Source organism: Schistocerca nitens, chromosome 1 (genome assembly GCF_023898315.1).
Source record: "Schistocerca nitens isolate TAMUIC-IGC-003100 chromosome 1, iqSchNite1.1, whole genome shotgun sequence".
In the NCBI taxonomy this organism is placed as follows: Eukaryota; Metazoa; Arthropoda; class Insecta; order Orthoptera; family Acrididae; genus Schistocerca; species Schistocerca nitens.
Window position 1 is genome coordinate 746033091 of NC_064614.1, and position 20571 is coordinate 746053661.

The window sequence follows — 20571 nt, forward strand, 5'->3', positions numbered from 1 at the left end:
ACTGCCGCTCACCCAATCCGTCAGATCATTTACGTATTCAGAGAACAACAGCTGCCTATCCCATTTCCCTGTGACATCCTGATGATACCCTTGTCTCTGATGAACACTTACCGTCCGGGACAACGTACTAAGTTCTGTTATTTAAGAAGTGTTCGAGCCACGCACATATCTGGGAACCTATTCCATATGCTCAGATCTATGTTATCTGTCTGCAGTTCTGAAAATCTGGGAATGTGGAATCTACCTTTTGCCCTTCACCCATAGTTCGCAGTACATCGAGTGAGAAAAGAGCAAGCTGAGTTTCGCACGAATCCGTGCTGATTTGTGGGCAGAAGTTTTTCTCTCTCAAAGTTGTATTCGTACACAGAATGTGATGAAGAATTCTGCAGCATGTTAAAAGTATTGGTCCGTAAACAGGAGTAAACACGTTTTGGAGTGCTTCAGTCTTACTAAATACTTTTTACAAAATTAGGATTCCGATACGCCTGTTTAGACTTTCGGAAGTGGGGCATGGGCGTGTAATGTGAAAACAAACCAAAAACTCACGGCTAGTACGCAAGGAATGCACTGATGGATGTATGAAATTGCTGAGAGAGAGGCAGGAGAAGAAAGAAGAAGAGCAGACTGGAGAGGAAGACATAAGAAATGGAGAGAGGCGAGACAGTTCGCAGGGAGAACGTATCGCAGATGGCTCTTGGAAATTCCTTGCTGGACCCACAAATGAGAAAAGACGGAGGCGGCGACCCAAAGTAAGGTGTGAGAGAGCCAGAAATTTGCAGGGGCGGCATGGGTGCGTTTCGTTGAAGACCGTTATCTGTGGAACAATGTAAAGGAGGCTTTTATTCAGCAGTTGGATCTTATGTGGCTGATGTTACAAATCACTGCACGGATGCTAACAGTCAGTGTCATAGAATTACTATTTAGAGCGCAGTGAAGTTCGATCGAAATGCTTCGAGAACAGAAATGTCTTTTTCTCTCTCCCTAATCGTCTAACATCAGCAAAGATCACCTCACGGTTTGGCCCTCTTGGCATAGGCAAAAACAACGATAAGCCAAAATACCTTGGTGTCACGCTACACAGAACACTGACATAACATAATCACCTAACAAACGCAAGTGAACCTGGCGATGAAGCTGGCAGATAGTAAATGGGTAGCAAATACATCAGTTCTCCGTAGACCGTACCTTGCGTTGTTATGTACGGCAGCAGAATATTTCCCACCAGCGCCCGTGTGAAGAAATCTACGTTCCGTTGATGCAGCTATGAGAACCGGTCAGATCTACACCTATACGCTGGCTGCCAGTACTATGGAACATCCGTCCAGCTCACCTTCGTCGAAAGGCGGCTCTCTACAACGTTTGCCAGAAAGTTTGTAAAAATTAATGGGTCCCTCTTCCGAGGTTTACTGTCGCTCCTCAGTAAACACCTCAAATCTAGAAGACCAGCATACGAAAACAGAGTTCAGTGCTCTTCACTACGTTCAACAGGGACGCTAAATGGAAACGTGAGTGACAAGCCATGAACTTACTGACAACGCAGCTGTTAAAGTTCCTGGCTTTCATCATCCTAGGGAGGTGTGTGTACAGCTTGTCAGGACCGGACTAGAGAAGGTATGTGCAGAGGTAACATGTACAAGTGGGTGTTTCGCACTGACAGTACCTGTGACTGTGGCGATATTCAGACAATGACCTACATTATAAATGGTTCTCAGACAGACGCCCACGTGATGGTATCAAGGGTCTATATGAAGCATCCGACGGGACGTTCGAATCGACTGAGTTTTCTGACATTCGTGAGTAGCTTGTGCCGTTAAATGTTTATATAGTGTATTTTTTTGTTTAGATGTGTACTGAGTTCGCTGTTGTAATTGATGCATACCATCACAATAACAATAGCCACCCACGCGCGAGAGCGCGCTCGCGAACACACACACACACACACACACACACACACACACACACACACACACAATTCTCCATACAATGCACAGTAAACTGATATTAATCAGCATACGCGACTTGTAGGGATGTGACGAATAAAACACACGATACTCTAGTGACCATTGGCATTAAGGACATAGCTCATACGATCTGTTACTGACTAATTATAGCTTCTTAGCACAGGCTGGAAGTAAACGTTTACAGTGTCCGACGATAAACAGCGCTGCGATTCAGAAATAGAAGCATCCTGTAGCGAAGGCTGCAGCGTCTCGTAGCAGCCAAGTAGCTAGCCTCACACTTCTCCCGCCATATTATAGCCAGGACGTTTCACAAAAAAAAAAAAAAAAAAAAAAAAAAGCGTAGTAAATTACACAGGTTTGGTTGATTGATTGGCTAAGGCTAAGTCACCAGACTACGAGGTCGTCAGTTCCCCACTGCCGAACGAAATCCATGGAGAAAAGTATCACGAAGGGAGAATATACGGACGGAGATGTCAGAAACATTTTCAGTGTTATGAAGTAAAAGCAGCTGCAGGAAATGTACGCGGAGGATCAAATCCAGGCAGGTCAGGGACAGATGTGGTCCACTGGCCCCTCATCGACGTCGCCATTCAAACATTCAGCTGCAATCTTGACAGACAAAACGCCTCGTAGTGGTCGCCTGCTGTTGACAAGACCAGCCGTTGACCTCTAGCTACAAATTATATCTCGTAAGTCCCCCGAGGAGAATGCAACAGAACTGTTTGCTGCCTTTTTGGAGGCAACTCACAGGGCTGTGGAAACCCAAATAGTACGCAATTGTCTCTGCCCGATGAATTTCGCGTCTAGGTAGCCAACTCCAGCAACAGTAAAACACTCCAGTATGGCGATATGCAAAGGAGGTCACATTATTCCTTTTTATTTATACTTTTCGTGCGTCTTCTTATTCCTTGAATTCTTTCTTTACTTCGTTTGTCTCATGTAAAATTAAATGACTGAAGTACCGTGTGGTTTCTGACTTGGGTCCAGGAATACTATAATAAGTTGCTAGTTCATCAGCCCTCTGCGGATAAGATTCTGGGAATATAAAATACATTTTAATTGGTAACACAAAGAAGATAGGACTGACTTTTCAAATTACCTCTTTGTTTTATTGTCTTTTGAGCGAAGATTTATTCCGAGTACGCACGTGCAGTAATAAAAGTTGCATTCTGTTCTCTAATAATAACGTTGAAGCACCGGTACGCCTCACAAAAATGTTAGTTAAGCCGCACATAATAGCGGAGATCAGATAATAGCGCACCTGTTAACAAAAAGCGCCTCCTTGCTTTTAATGGCGAACGAGAACTAACTTCACTGGCATAGTCCCCGTGTGGCCTCTGTCTTCGAAAGGAGGGAGACAAAAGTATGCGTAGAGAGTAATGCGAGTCTTTTCCCTGCTTTATCGTAGCTGGTAGAATCCATTTAATTTTTAGATATCGATACGACTTATTGCTACGTTGGAGGCAGAGAAAGACAACAGAGATCTATCAGATAGGGAAGGAACCGTCTGGAATGGAACCATGGGCGTCGGCAGAAATTTTTACAAAAGGTGGGACATTCTAAATTACCGTTTTCTTGTGTAGCTCATTCGAATATTTCGGAAGACGCGTCGTTCCCCAAGACCTAATATTGACAAGATGTATTCAAAACTTGTTCTATCTCTAACGATTGATAGTTACCGTATCTCTTAGTACCTGTAAAGCCGGCCGATGTGACCGAGCGGTTCTAGGCAGTTCAGTCTGGAACCGCGCGACCGCTACGGTCGCAGGTTCGAGTCCTGCCTCGGGCATGGATGTGTGTGATGTCCTTAGGTTAGTTGGGTTTAATTAGTTCTAAGTTCTCAGGGACTGATGACCTCAGATGTTAAGTCCCATAGTGCTGAGAGCCGTTTGAACCATTTGAACCAAGTGCCTGTAAGGTAGATTACTTTCATACCTAAGCAGTAAGCATACTTCAGTGGTACGTGCAAAACAGAGCTTTTATATTAGTTGTATGGATATGGATGCCACCTTTTTGGTTTCCACAATCTTAAAAGTTAGATTCTCTTATGATCACATTCAAGGTAGCCAACGAGTTAACGATGTGGGTAGACAATATTGTAAAAAAATTGCTCGTATTCCAGTAATGTTATGGTGGATCAAAATTAAACCTCTGAAATTAAAGAAGTCAGAACGATTGAGAAGATCCGCTTGAATGTCAATAAACATGAATGTTCCTGGAAGTGGAGAAACAGGGAATACTCTTTTTATAAAACACTTATTTAACTCTGGTGACACTTTGTCTACATGTTTTGGGCTTGGTAGGACTAAGTGTAACTTAGGACCAGCACATGACAAGAAGAATGCGGGAAATCTCCCAAAACCGCCCTCATATTGGGCTGTTCTTGTCTCTTCAGTTTGTCACATTATTAGGCAGCCATGCCGTTTGCACAGCCTAGGGTTTATGACGGTCCCAGTTTCATACTTTCTTTTCATTTCCCATAGGAAGTCACGGACAATGGATGGAGGACACTACAATGGCACAAAACCGCTGCCACATAAAGCAATCGATATAACTTTCCATGATTAGTGTGACAACCAAAAAAACTCAAGATATACAGGGTGCCCCTACCAGTGTAGTTTTATGCAACCTACACTACATCTGTATCAGGAACGGGATCCAGACAGGTCACAGCCACTTAATCGATACACGATAGACGTTCCCTCTCAGATCTCTGGGCAATTGTTAGCAAGTAGAGTCATACTATAAGAAATACAAATGAGGATTGGCCATGAGTTACAAAACATTTTTGGAACAAGATATACCATATTTCTATCATACTTATCCAAGTGTCTTCTGTTTTTTTGTGTAATTAGGAGCGTAATCATACAGGTTTCTAATGTCTCTGTACGTTTATTCCATTTATAGTACTTAATCTTCGTAAACTGTTCAGAAACGTTGCCCTATAAAGTGGGTTTCACCATCTGATACATCGAAATTGACAAGAGATATCAAAATGGAAAGTGTGGAAGTAAAAACTTTCCAGCACATAACCCAATGACAAGACTAATATAGCGTGCTTCAGCTGCCCCTACATATGTCGTTTTATGCAACCTAATTGCCGGCCGGGGTGGCCGAGCGGTTCTAGGCGCTGCAATCTGGAATTGCGCGACTTGCAGGTTCGAATCCTGCCTCGGGCATGGATGTGTGTGATGTCCCTAGGTTAGTTAGGTTTAAGTAGTTCTAAGTCTAGGGGACTGATGACCTGAGATGTTAAGTCCCATAGTGCTCAGAGCCATTTTCGAACCTGTCTGGATATGGTTCCTACTTCATACATAGTGCAGGTTGCATAAAACGACATCGGTAGAGGCTGCTGACTGCTAATGTCACAATATTACCTGCCGCTTTTTACGACGTTAGATCTGCAATTTACTAGAGTTGCAGACCACCATTACTAGAAATTCGTGAGAACTCTGTTATGCATAAAAAATCTATGTCTAGAGGGGCCAAATGCCCCCTCTTGTCTTCCTTACTGATGCCCATCAAAGGAACCACGATAATTGCAGTCAGGTCCTCTTCACCGACACGTGGAGAATTTATCTGGAATTTGATCGTTATAGAAGAATTTGGAGGCAGCCAGATACCAGATGCATGTCTCAAGCATACAAGGGAGATGGGCTAATTGTGTTTGGAGACCATATCGTGCACGATGTCGGACGTCCCCCATCGCTACTGAGGGTAATTTGAGGGTTGTGCTGTATCAGGACAGGATCCTCCATTCTATTGTCCAGTCCTACAGTCAACATTTCGATGAGTATTTCATCTTCACGATAACGCACGAGCACATCACAATCACCTTGGGAACATCTTCCTCCAGCAGGTAGGAACCGACAGAATGGCATGGCCTTCATTATCTGAAACTAATGACTCAGACAAGATGCCATATGGGGTGTAGGAAGCATCTACAATATTCTGAAGATGAGTTTACTTACGCGTAAATAAAATTGAGTTTCTGAACTTAAAGTGCCTAATAGTCTTTTTCTCCGTTCACAGCAGTGCTTAACTTTTATAATTTTGCAAAATGGTCACAGGCCTCTTACGTGACGATACGTCATACCATATATTGATATGAAACCAATTGAGAATACGTGGGACCAGTTGACATTTGCCGTGCATACTCGAAGGAACTTTGCTCACACACTGGATGGCCTCGGGACACCTACCGTCGAAAATTGGGGGACAGCTTCAACAGCGAAGTCTTGCAATTTGGAGACCGACCACTAAGAAGACTGTCGGATCTAAAAAACCGGCCATTAATGTCATTATGTAAATAATTACTGACACATATGTAATTGATATATCTTCAAGAGTAATACGTACTAATAAAAGACCAAGCTTCAAGATTTATTTTTCTTATTTACTTAGTTCTTTGGTAGATTACAAATTTTAAAATAATGATGACGAAAGTGCAATTATTCTTCCAGAAAAATTCCGGTGTGAGTTACTGAGCAGTTTCTTCCTCTTGAGCTTCCACTCGACAAACGTGACTTATTTGTAGTTGGATCACAGCAAACTATGAAACCTAACGAGTACATGCACGTAATTGCGTCAATGCGATCACGTACTGGCTCAGCTATTCGCGACAATAGTTGAGCAGTTATTATGTTCGCTAAAGGTTTCTTTCGAAATAATTCTAGAAATTGACAACAGAAGACAGAACCTGTAAAGGAACAGGTAGCGAAATGTCTGGATATTGGTCTCGCAGTGGTTAGCACACTGGACTCGCATTCGGGAGGACGACGGTTCAATCCCGTCTCCGGCCATCCTGATTTAGGTTTTCCGTGATTTCCCTAAATCGTTTCAGGCACATGCCGGGATGGTTCCTTTGAAAGGGCACGGCCGATTTCCTTCCCAATCCTTCCCTAACCCGAGCTAGCGCTCCGTCTCTAATGACCTCGTTGTCGGCGGCACGTTAAACACCAACCACAACCACCTGGATATTGGTCTCACACGAAACGAGTCCAGTTTTAGAGAGACATAAACAATACTCGGCCGCGATCTTTCGAACACAGCGTTGGGGCTGAGGTATATGCTCTCCAAGTTCTATAGGAGTTAAGCATGTTATAGCGCACGAGTTGCCGCAGCACGCTATTGAATGCTACCCAAAAGCGGACTTTGATTATGCCATTGTGTAAACATGTCCACTTGCGAATGTACTGCCTTTAGTTTAATTATTATTTTGTTTTTAATTCACAGTGAAGTTTAAAAGAGTTCCATAAGCGCTGTTCTCTGTAAATATGTAAATCAACAACAACAGTTCATTTATAATATTGATCGGCAACTCTTTTCTGCCCACATAGGCCTACTCTAACGTAATGTTAATCAGCGAGTTTGTTTCTTGATATAGATTTCGCCTTGAAGTCAGTATATGTTTCATTTGTGAAACTCAGATTTTTAATACAGAGAATAACGTTTAACAAGAGACATCAGTAACACGAAATAACCCTGTTGTCCCGGAAAAATACTATGTAGGAATATAAACAGGCATTCCGGCCCGAGATGCGGGAGTTGGCGGTCATGAGTGCATAAGATGTACTTCCTTTTGTGTATGAATGGTGTGTGTTTCTCTTTTGCTGATGCAGGCTATGGCGGTAAGCTTTATGAGAGTCTTTCAGGTTTGCCTGTCTGCAACTTAACGTGTCTTCTCTACTGTAAGTAGCAATCTATGTTTTCCTACATTGTTAAAGTAAACAATGGTATGTTTTTTGGTACCATCATCGCCAAAGACTGTAGTTTCTAGTTAGTTTTCGAAGGTAGTGAATTGTGTGTCGAGATTAGTGAATTTAGTGTCAAAATAGTTTCGTGTTTTTTTGTTTTTAAGTATCGTACAGGTATTGTAAATTGATTCTTCTACTCGCAATGGCAGATAAGTGGAAGCAAAAACAAATTACCGTTTTGTTTAAAATGAAGATGGGTGTATTTAAAGTAGCTCATGAGAAATCTGTGAATAGTTTGGAATTGCTAACTCCCTGCAGTCGACGATGCCGGTGATTAAAAACAGATATAAAATCACGGGAATGTTTGAGGAAGTGTGTTCGAACCTGAGGTAAAAAATAACAGCTAAACACGAATTAATTTTTTCCCAGACAAGGTAGGTCTCAGCTAACTCTGATATTATGGCACTTCAAGTTGGGAAGAGCTGAAGAACTTACAGTAGAAATTGTGCAAATAAACGGCAGGTACAACGTTTCAAAGAAAAGAAAAAAAGAAACAACATAGTGTTAAAAATGTTTGCCGTGAAGCAAACCAGATTTCGCCGAATATATGTATACACTGGTTGCAATCTACGTTGTCTTCAGTACTTGCAAAATACGACACGAAAGATTTTACACATCCATATCCTGCAAACCACTGTGAATTATACTTTCCGGTTTAGTAATTAATAGCGTTTTCTACCGCTCGTTCACGTATGGAGCGAAGGAAGGGGTCAACAGAAAGGTCCGATCTTACTCGTCGGCTTTGACCCGTGACGTAAGCGTGTTGTGGTGTGTGACGTCATTACGGCGCGGAAAACCTAATACATGGTTTGATGTACTCTTGTTTAAAGAACATGTATACGTAATATGAAGCAATTTGATGAACATATTGATCTGTAGCGTAGCCCACTTGAGGTTAGGTTGGGAGTTTTTTTTTTTTGGAATGCGGCCGCGGCAGCGGCCGCCTATGATTCGAAAATATTGATTTGACACTAATGAAGCCTGTGGGGGGATGGGGGGGCACTGCAGACTCCCCCCACCGCATAACGACATATTTAGTTTCTCCCCACCCAAAAACCCCCAATTTCCCACGCTTGTCCCGTTACAGTCATTAGGCTTTTCGTGAAACTTGTGTATTACAGTGTTTACAATACGTATTCGATGTTTTTATATCAGCCATATTGGAATTGTTGTTTATGGTCGTTTCCGCGGTATTTGTGACGTCATGGGTCAAAGCCGACGGGTAAGATCGGACGCTTCTGTATTTCCGGAAGGGGTCAACAGAAGCACCTGAGAGAGTGGGCGCTTCAATCGGCTTATCGTGAGTTTTTGGTCATATTTCACGAGGACACTCTGTACCACTTAATTCCATATGAACAGCTGTCTTGAAATGATTCAGAACGCGATGCGCTTTCCAGAATCATTACTTACTTGTCTGTTGTAACGTGTTTCTGATAACGACTACGAGAAGCCAAGCGCAATGACATCGTGTCAGGGTAGTAATCTTGCCTTTGTGGTCCCTACCGAATGATACCTAGGGAGTTTTACATTCCTTGAATCATCATTTAAAGCTGGTTCACAAAACTTTGTAGGTAGATTTTGATTTGATAGTTTGCGCTTATCTTAAACTGCTTTCGAGTTCAGTTACTGTAGCATTTCTGTGATGCTCGCCCATGAGTCTGTACACATCCTATATCCCCCGTCAGTAATATGTTGTGAGTCCCAAATACTTGAGCAATATTCTAAGATAGATCACACAAGTGTTTCGCAAACAATCTCCTTTGTATACTAATTGTATTTCCTCAGTATGTTATGAGAGACGTTCAATAAGTAATGCATTTTTTTCTGAAAGCAGATTAGTTTTAGTCTTATTTACAGTACACCACTTATTCCCCACTCTTGTGGCTACAAAGCCTTATTTTTCAAAATAACCAATGCGACAGCCTTATGCCACCTTACTGTGGAGCGCCTGTACGCCCGCGTGGTACCACTCTACTGGTTGACATCAGAGCCAACGTCTTTCTGCATCAATAACCTCCCCGTCATCCACGTACTGCTTCCTGTCGAGTGAATCCTTCACTGGCGCAAACAGAAGGAAATCAGAAGGTGCGAGATCCGGGCTGTGGGGTAGATGAGGAAGAATGTTCCAGTGAAGCTTTGTGAAGTTCTCTCGGGTGTGCAGACTTATTTGAGGTCTTGTGTTGCCATGGATAAGGAGAAGTTAGTTTCAGTTTTTGTGGCGACGAACACGTTGAAGCCCCTTCCTCGATTTCCTTAGGGTAGCACAACGCACTTCACAGTTGAACGTTACGTCATGAGGGAGGACATCAGCAGAACATCACTGTCGTATTACCATAAGTCCATCGCCACGACTTTACCGGCTGACGGTGCAGCTTGAACTTTCTCTTCAGAGGAACGGTGGAGTGACCTTATTCCATGGATAGCCGTTTTGTTTCCAGTTCGAAGTGATAAATACATGTTTCATCATCTGTGCGATCTTTGACAAAAAGTTGTGACGATCAGCATCGTAACAAGCAAGCAGTTCTGCACAGATGGTTCTTTGTTGTGCTGTATGGTCTTCTTTTAAGTTGTGAGGAACTCAGCAGCCACAACCTTTGAGTATCCCAACTAGTGGGTGAGTGAGTCATCGCTACCAACAGGGACATTCAGTTGAGCAGTGAGGTTTTTGATTGTGATCCATTGGTCACCTCGAATGAGTGTGTCCACACATTCCAACAATGCAGGAGTCACAGCTATGTGTGGCCGACCAGCATTCCGGAATTCGGACAGGTTTACGCGACCTTGTTGCGATGATGGCAGACACCTCGCCCAATGACTCGCTGTGCTTTTGTTCTCTGCCAGGTCTCCGTAGAAAATCTGCAAGAGCCTATTAATATCTGTGATGCTCTCATTTTCCACCAAAAGAAACTCAGTGACAGCTCCCTGCTTGGAATTCACCTCAATTATAGACGCCATTTTAAGGCTACATATAGCACTGATACATATTGGAACTTCGTGAAACTTTAGGGGCTGAAGCGGAAATATTCTACAATGTCCCACAACTTAGTCTGCATTTTTCAACCAAATTCGCTGAGAAAAAAAAAAAATTGTTGCCTTTCTTATTGAATGCTCCTCATACTGACACTCTGTGATTTCTCCATTTCACAGAATTACAAACTGTTACACCCAGCTGTTTCTATGAGTTCACCCTTTATAAATGTGACTCATTGATATTGTGCTCATAGTATGCTATGGGTCTTCATTACGTGAAATATAAAATGTGAAAAGGTTTTAATACACTTCACTGTGGCAGTCTCAAAGTCACTTCTACATCAATCAAAGACAATCCATCCAAGATACTTGAGTTATCTGGTACCTACAAGCAAGTGAAAACTGAACCTTAAGGGTAATAAAAACAGACAGAAGATGGAGTATACAGATAGAGAAAGACTGGCCTCTGAAAGGTGTAAATGAAGAAAGGGAATACCATACCATATGTATTGGTATTTAAATGCAAACACAAAGGAAAAATTATAGCTGAGCATACTATAGAAGAAATAAGTAACAAATAGACTAGAATTTATTTGGAAAGAACAAACCAAAATGTATATTTATGTTTTCCTTATTTTTTATTTATTTATTCCCTAATTCTTTGAGATGGTTGTTGTTGTTGTTGTTGTGTGTGTGTGTGTGTGTGTGTGTGTGTGTGTGTGTGTGTTAAAAGTATTTAAGACACAGTAGGCAACCACATTAAACCTAGTTCCATCATTTCAGTTTTGCACAGAAATGGTATTGTTACAATTCTAGCAGTTGATCTGATAAATGAAAGTAGTTCTTTGTGCTGATTCATTGTTTTTTCTTACTACCAGTATGAAAAATAGATGTTTATTCATCTGTTCTGTTTACTATCTACAGGCTGCATCTGTCAAGAATCCTCTAGTGCAGAAGAGCCTTTCTATTTTGGCAGGGGAAGTAAAAGGATCACCTGATGTTGTTGTGGCCCTGAGCCGTGAGAAACTTAGGAAGGTAAGTCAGTAATTTGGAGGTGCATTGTGAGCTTATGTTTTGGGCATCATTTTTTTGTTGATTCACAACAATAAAATCATATTGCAAATATGATACCTTAATTCAGGTATCTTTAGACAAATACTTACAACAAATTATTTAGTGAAAGTAGATACATACAAAACATAGTACCATAGATAATGTCATTCAGAAATCTTTGTATATAAACATCTTTTAATTACCAAATATTTTAATTTGTTCTTAAAAATATTTAAGTGTTGTTACCTAATACTATTTGCAAACATGTTAATGTCTTTTGGCAGCAAATGGAATGTGATACATATGTCTTTCATTTTGCTGTATATTATGACAATCATTTTGGGCCTGTACATAGAAATCATTGTCTATTCATTATGGTATTTTTTACCTTTTATTACTTATTCTCTATTTCTCACTTCTGTATTATCTTATTGTGAACATAATTGTCTTAAGGGTACATAGAGAGTACATAGGTAGCAAATTATATTTAATGAAATCACCCTTATTGTTGTCTACCTGTATCAGTATTTATTCTGACCGTTCTCTTGTGCAGCCTATACACCCTCTCCATGTAGATTGCAGATGACTCACACCAAATCTGAATCTCATACAGTAGATTTGTTTTAGTACAGAAGGAATTACTATGGTTACGAGGCTTTTAATAAGACAGTCTTATTGCCAATCTTTTTATAGATGAAGCTTTAAGATGTTTATCTATCACAATGCCCATAAATTTGTATTTTATCAGATTTTATGCATACAAATGATTCAGCATTTCTGTGGACTTGAGATGTAGCTTGTAACATGAGTTGAAATGCAAAGAAATTGCAGTATAAAAACTTGAAGTGATGCAGTTTATGGAGTACATACATCCACAGTATGGATGAACATAGTTGTATCTTGCAGGAACCATGTGCATTAGAGTGAAGTTCTGTTTATAGACACATTTTACTCTCTTAAAAATATTAAAAGTCTTTCATTTAATATTGTGTTTGTATAGTACATTGCCTGATCTACATTTTGTGAGCATTAGACTTCGAAATGTTGCTGCAGGTTTCATCGTAGTCTGTCTAGCACGTACATCATAATCTAGTTTAAAATTTTGACCTTTTAATTAATTTTTTTTTCAGCTTACTCCAAGGATTTTGAAGTCTCTAGAGTTTCTCACACAAAATCTTAAGAAATCCATTGAAGCTTCAGAGCCAAGCATTGACATTACATAGTGAGTATTATATTTTGTGTTGCTGCTTTGTGGTATGCATTATCACTATAAGTGTACTAACCAATATTTTATTCTTGAAATTAATCTGAGAACTGCATTCGTCATAACTTGATTAAAATAATTGTAAATTCATTTTGTGGGCTTAGAATGTATACCAGTTGACATTGTAGACTGGATAAGAATTTTTTAGCACATTTTATATATGCTATAAAAGAGGATGTGCAGAAATTTCATATGGAATTTCATATCATTCTCAGCTAATCCCTCCAGCATCAGTACTTCCAAAATGATGGAAAATTAGAAAATGGTCCATCACAGTGTGTTTGGGTCTCAGTACTGAGCTGACTTCACTTGGGAGGTCTTACATTAGATTCCTGTGCCTGTTCCCATCTCAGGTTTCATCTGTAGGTTTTTTCCTCTCATTTTGTAACTTCGCATTCAAAATCTTATTTTCTGCCCTAGCATAATTTAACATCTATACAAACATACATATTTATCTTTCATTTATGTCTTCAGCTTACATTTCCTTTGTTCCTACCTTCTATTTTGTGTGTTACTTCCTTGTATCAATCTCTTCATTATGTTTTTACTGTGGCAAAGGAACGTATAGTTCTGAATGCTAGATTATTTTTCCATTTGAGTTTTGTCACCTGTGATCCAGTAGTTTGTTTTTAACAGCTGTTTACCTTTTTATATTATCAGATTTTTTTGCCCTCCTTTTTGATATTTTTTTACCACTTTCTTCTTGTATATATATATATATATACACTCCTGGAAATGGAAAAAAGAACACATTGACACCGGTGTGTCAGACCCACCATACTTGCTCCGGACACTGCGAGAGGGCTGTACAAGCAATGATCACACGCACGGCACAGCGGACACACCAGGAACCGCGGTGTTGGCCGTCGAATGGCGCTAGCTGCGCAGCATTTGTGCACCGCCGCCGTCAGTGTCAGCCGGTTTGCCGTGGCATACGGAGCTCCATCGCAGTCTTTAACACTGGTAGCATGCCGCGACAGCGTGGACGTGAACCGTATGTGCAGTTGACGGACTTTGAGTGAGGGCGTATAGTGGGCATGCGGGAGGCCGGGTGGACGTACCGCCGAATTGCTCAACACGTGGGGCGTGAGGTCTCCACAGTACATCGATGTTGTCGCCAGTGGTCGGCGGAAGGTGCACATGCCCGTCGACCTGGGACCGGACCGCAGCGACGTACGGATGCACGCCAAGACCGTAGGATCCTACGCAGTGCCGTAGGGGACCGCACCGCCACTTCCCAGCAAATTAGGGACACTGTTGCTCCTGGGGTATCGGCGAGGACCATTCGCAACCGTCTCCATGAAGCTGGGCTACGGCCCCGCACACCGTTAGGCCGTCTTCCGCTCACGCCCCAACATCGTGCAGCCCGCCTCCAGTGGTGTCGCGACAGGCGTGAATGGAGGGACGAATGGAGACGTGTCGTCTTCAGCGATGAGAGTCGCTTCTGCCTTGGTGCCAATGATGGTCGTATGTGTGTTTGGCGCCGTGCAGGTGAGCGCCACAATCAGGACTGCATACGACCGAGGCACACAGGGCCAACACCTGGCATCATGGTGTGGGGAGCGATCTCCTACACTGGCCGTACACCACTGGTGATCGTCGAGGGGACACTGAATAGTGCACGGTACATCCAAACCGTCATCGAACCCATCGTTCTACCATTCCTAGACCGGCAAGGGAACTTGCTGTTCCAACAGGACAATGCACGTCCGCATGTATCCCGTGCCACCCAACGTGTTCTAGAAGGTGTAAGTCAACTACCCTGGCCAGCAAGATCTCCGGATCTGTCCCCCATTGAGCATGTTTGGGACTGGATGAAGCGTCGTCTCACGCGGTCTGCACGTCCAGCACGAACGCTGGTCCAACTGAGGCGCCAGGTGGAAATGGCATGGCAAGCCGTTCCACAGGACTACACCCAGCATCTCTACGATCGTCTCCATGGGAAAATAGCAGCCTGCATTGCTGCGAAAGGTGGATATACACTGTACTAGTGCCGACATTGTGCATGCTCTGTTGCCTGTGTCTATGTGCCTGTGGTTCTGTCAGTGTGATCATGTGATGTATCTGACCCCAGGAATGTGTCAATAAAGTTTCCCCTTCCTGGGACAATGAATTCACGGTGTTCTTATTTCAATTTCCATATATATAATCTGTGTACCCCAGGAATGAAATCAAGGGTTCATGAAGATCAGTACTTGTATATTGTTATAAGATATGTAATTATAATAAGTATGACAGCCTTCTTGCTATATATGAATTTATAACATGAAGGAGGATCCACCTATTAAACAACTGTCTTGTTATAGTTATATTTCTAATGCATTTAGTGACATGTAATGGACATCGATGTGATGTAATACTTAAGGAGCATATAGTGGTGGTGGTGGTGGTTAGTGTTTAACGTCCCGTCGACAACGAGATCATTAGAGACGGAGCGCAAGCTCGGGTTAGGGAAGGATTGTGAAGGAAATCGGCTGTGCCCTTTCAAAGGAACCATCCCGGCATTTGCCTGAAACGATTTAGGGAAATCACGGAAAACCTAAATCAGGATGGCCGGAGACGGGATTGAACCGTCGTCCTCCCGAATGTGAGTCCAGTGTGCTAACCACTGCGCCACCTCACTCGGTGAGAGCATATAGTGATAGTGTGTCAATAATAACACATTAAGACTTGAACACTGTAATTGCATAGTGGTATGAAATTGAATATGGGTACTAATAACTACATCGCTTTTTTTCTAGTGCTGTTCGTAACTTCCTTGCTCATTCATTGGCTCTGACTCTTCTGGACAAGGATTCACAGGCAGAAGAGCCCAAGGTGGACCAAAATGCACTTTCTGGAACTCTAGAACAAGTTCTTAAAATTGACAATCCCACTTATCCAGTTGCATCTTTTCCATGTAAGTTTTCCAGACTGCCTTTGCATTATGTTCCATTGTTTGTGATTTTCACGAGCTCTCCATTACCAAGCTTGCAATTACAGTTTAGTATTTCTATTAACTTAGTTTTACAAAAGTCTTGCAACTTTTTAGAAATGCACAAGAATGGAAATGCTTTTGTTGAAGTTTCATGTTTGTAATGCTGTGAAATAATGGAACTGCAGTAGACTGTGGACTGATTTTGTTCATACAACTTTTTAATATAATCATATTTTGTGTGATGAATTCAGATAGGTGAACAGAAATATTAAATAAATCAAAAAGTTCTTTATTTTTGGTGGTCTGTTTTGTCATAATATAGCAGATGATTTAAGGAAGATGCTTCTTAATTTCAACCTTTAAGTAATTGGTGAATGAACTGTAAATACAACCATACTTCTTTTGAAGAGGATCCATATGAAAATGCCTGAAAGTGCAACCACAGATAATATCATTGAGAAAGTGAACAAGACAGCACTAGACAATTGGTAATTAGACGTGGACAAAATATCTGGTGACAGAGTCATATCAAGAAAGAAAATATGGCTAATTTTACATAAAGAATTAACCAAGAGAAAGATTTGCACAAGATTTTTGCAATTTTTGGAGACTGTCAACCAATATCATATGAGAAAATAAATGTTTTAACTATTTTCAGAAGAGCCCAATTAATTTTTTTTATTGATCTGTTCTGTTGCTGAGACCTGGGTCTACTAGTTAATACCATAAATGAAATAGCCATCAAGTCTACAGGTGAAGCTGATGGCTGCAAATATACAAAAATGGTGACATTAATCTGTCAGTTAAGTTGTGGCTAGTTCTTTCTGGGATGCAAAAGGGAATCTTTTTACAGATAATCTGTCAAAGGGTAAAACAGTTGTTAGTGACACCGTGCAGATCTTTTAGACCAACTAAATGGAAAAATTATGTATTATAGACATGGCTCAGAATATAGAAGTGGCTCAGAATATAAAATAAAAAAGGGCTTCCATTTGATCATTTTGACAGTGTGCATATACACAAAGGTGTCTTAGTAATGAGAAATCTGATGAATTTTGAAATATGGACTGATAAAATATGTATCATCTGAATGAAACAGACATTTTTCCACTGAGCCTACATTATTTATTGAAACTTATTGTTCATCACGTGTCTAGTTTCAGCTAATCTAACCATTGTTAAGTGTTTACTTACAACCTCAATCACCTATTTGTAAATAACAAGTGAAAATTAGCTATGTATGTCTTTTTGAAATATCAAAAGTTTGAATATGGAAACATGATAGTTGTACTTATACATTCTCGTGTCAATATAGGCATAAAAATAATGATTAACAGCTACACTCAACAGATACAGTATATATTATGAAATAGCATATAACAATGTACCTGTACAAAAAGCACATGACCTAATTGGCTCAAAATTGGAGATTGGTAGTGTGTATACAACATAATGGCAAAATAGTTAGCCAAAGCAAGATGCTGCAGCCATGAAAGTAGCATTAAGCTCACATGATATTTGACTGTTCATGGTAGTTAACAAACATTTGGTGCACTTAATGTAGGAAATAACTATGCAAACGTTTAATGCTAGTCAAAGCATAAAACTGAAAACAGATTAGCAGTTTCACCTGTGATTTGCTTGAATTAATGCAGTACTTTTTCTAAAGGAAGCGTAATGTTTTGTAATCAGGTAATACTTTTTGGAGAACACAGTACGTATGACAGGATTAAATATCTTGCCTACAATATTTGTTGATGACTTCGCATTATCTCTTACATTTTAAAGAGTAGTTATAGGAGCATATCAGATAAATATATGTACCACCCTTCACCAAACAACCAGTATTGGTTGGTGGGTAGTAATTTATCATTGCCATAACATTATTTTTCTTTGTCTACATGTTGTAAAATATATATCCTGTGATCTCCTTGAAGATGTTTCAGCAAATGCTGACTTGTCATATTATTCTAAGAAGTATCACATAATTTTAGGCCGGAAAAAGGTTTTCATGGTAGAGACATTGGCTGGTTGTGGAGATATGCCTGTTTTTATCCACAGCTGTTTTTATCCACAGCTGTTTTTTTCCATGGAATTATCATGGATTTGATGCTCATAAGACAGCTGGTGAATATGATGACTTTTCATACTGATTGTCTCAAAATGGCATGAAGCACAGCTCACACTTAGAAATGTTGACATACTTCCTTGAATATGACACATCATCACAGTTTCTGAAATTAAGTTTTTCTTAGCTGATCTGAGTGAAGCACTATAGCTGTCATTTCAGATTGTTTTAGTACACCTACCATACATCGTAGGACACCAATATACAAGTTTTATGTAAACCTCCCTATTGCACCACACTTCTAAACAACCCTGAATGCATCTTATTTTGGTATACTTTGCCATACAATCATGAAAACCTATATTCTCTGTTGTATGCAAGTAAATTTATTTTTCATTAAATGGAAAATTAAAGTATCATCAATGAATGAGATTTAATGTTAGGGCAACAACTGAGCACTCATGGGAGACTGAAATGCATTTTAACCATTCCCAGGTAGTACTGTAAAACTGTTATTTATTTTTCAGTTGTTCTTCCTGCATTTTACTCTCAAGACTGTTTTGTCCTGCGAAATAGTGCTGCCAGGTATCTCATTCCTTTAATCCATAACACTGTTAAGGAAAAAATCAGTGCAGAGAAGTCAACAGATGAGGTAAGAAAATGTTGATGTGTTTTTACACTTCTACTATCCTAGTAGGAGCTCTGCTGTAGGAATGTGTATAAAGTTGTACTGAGGAACATGCATTGAACTTACAGAAGAGAGTTCCTGATCTGGTGGACTTGCTTTTGGAAACAGTTTCCGAACAGAAGCAGACAACAAAAGATGAAGGCAAAGAGGTAGAAAGTGCTGCTACTGTGAATGAAGAAGCCATTGTAGCTCAGGTAAGATATTGAGACAGATGGAAAATTTAATTTCACTTTCATTTGGAGTGTCTGATATCTTGTAGTACTAAGAATGTAGTCCAAATCATAATACAACTGGAGATTATAAACAATAAGCCACTAATTCTGCATGCCACACGTAAATAGCGTGTTCCATTTTATCACTGATGGAAAATTTTCATAAATATCTGTGACCACATAAGAACTGTTTATGCGGAAGGTAGATGCTGACTAAGATTCATCAAAAGAATCTTGTGGAACTGTGATTCACCCTTCATAAAATTCCAGTTTATCATTATTATTACTAAGTTTGGGCCATTAGCAGGTTCAGTACATAGAATAAAGAAAGAATATTCAGGGAAGAGCTACATGAGTTTTCATAGACCTATTTAGTCAGCTTGAGAATGTCACATAAATGCTGTACAAATTAAATTGGAAGACACCATTAGAAATATATAATACATGAGGAAAAAAACCCACTCTTTTATATTTTTTGAGAATGATCATTCCAAGAGTAAGCAAAGACAGATTACTTCTTCTAAATTGCATCATGTATAATAAGTATGAAAGCAAAATTAAGGAAATTTTAGCTTATTCGAGAACTTAAAAAAAATCTTATGAATATGTGTTAAATAATCTGTATGAAAATCTGGATTTTTCAAACCAATTGGCAAAATTTATTCCTCAGTTGATCACAGTGGGTTGAATGCGCAATAGTGAATCCATTTTCCAGCATCAATTTTTAGTTTTAATCACAATAAAAATGGTTGATGAATTGTAGATACATTAATTTCAACAATTTCAACATATATTCAAGGAACAGTCAATGTAGTGGATTTTCCAATGCAATTTGCAAAATAAGATGAAAATCATTCTGTCAGCCAGAAAGTTGTGAAGGCAAGCTTACAGTTCCAAGTGATATTAGGTCCATAAACTTCCTAAAAAAGGTTAAAATTATGTCATGTATTTAATATGCTTCTCTTTTTTATGTAACGGTCCAGAGCCACATTATTTCCTTATAAGAAGTCATTTTCCTGCATCAGCTGTTCTGTTAATCTTAAATAAATCATTATTAACAATTATCAGCAATTAGCTAATTTTGCTCCTCTGAACATTATCAAGCTGCAACGTGTTGTGATCTACACAGCAGTGTGGAGGAAAACCAATATGTGGCGCCATCGCTAATAAGAGGGCAGCACTAGTGAACAGCTATGATAGATGCGAAGCCCATATGTAAAATAAGGATATGCAATGCCATGAGAAAGTTCTGTCATTGCACCAGCATATAAAATACAACTGCTGAAGTGTAAGAACACATATTGTTGTCACATCTTAAAATCAGATAGCAGCTATTTTATTTTAAGACATTGACCACACCATAAATGTTTCCAGCCTGGACTGTCCATGTGCAAAATATTGTCATTTACAAAATATTGCAGGATTGTGGATGCAAATAAACAGAAAATAAGTTATGCTAACATAGTTTACTCTAATATTCATGCTGGTACAGTGACAAATTGTGCACGGAGGATGACCCAATCATGATGCTGATGCAAGTGGTCTTTAAATCATTACTTTGTTACAAAATCTTCCACTTCCTGTGTAGCAGTTTAATAAAAAATAAATAAAATACAAAATGTATGTATTGCCTTTGCTGGACAATCTGCCAATAGTGATAGCATTCCTTAAATATTTTAAGC

At 40.0% G+C, this 20571-nt stretch overlaps 1 protein-coding gene across 1 annotated transcript in view; it reads left to right on the forward strand.

Moving 5' to 3' along the window:
• Nucleotides 1-20571, forward strand: part of LOC126260438 (cytochrome P450 3A41-like) — a 278005-nt gene that overhangs the window by 251967 nt on the left and 5467 nt on the right. Inside the window, exons 5-9 of the mRNA XM_049957769.1 lie at nt 11612-11722; nt 12871-12962; nt 15746-15903; nt 18517-18641; nt 18746-18871. Coding sequence (XP_049813726.1) covers nt 11612-11722; nt 12871-12962; nt 15746-15903; nt 18517-18641; nt 18746-18871 — 612 coding nt within the window. The remainder of the gene's footprint in view (nt 1-11611; nt 11723-12870; nt 12963-15745; nt 15904-18516; nt 18642-18745; nt 18872-20571) is intronic.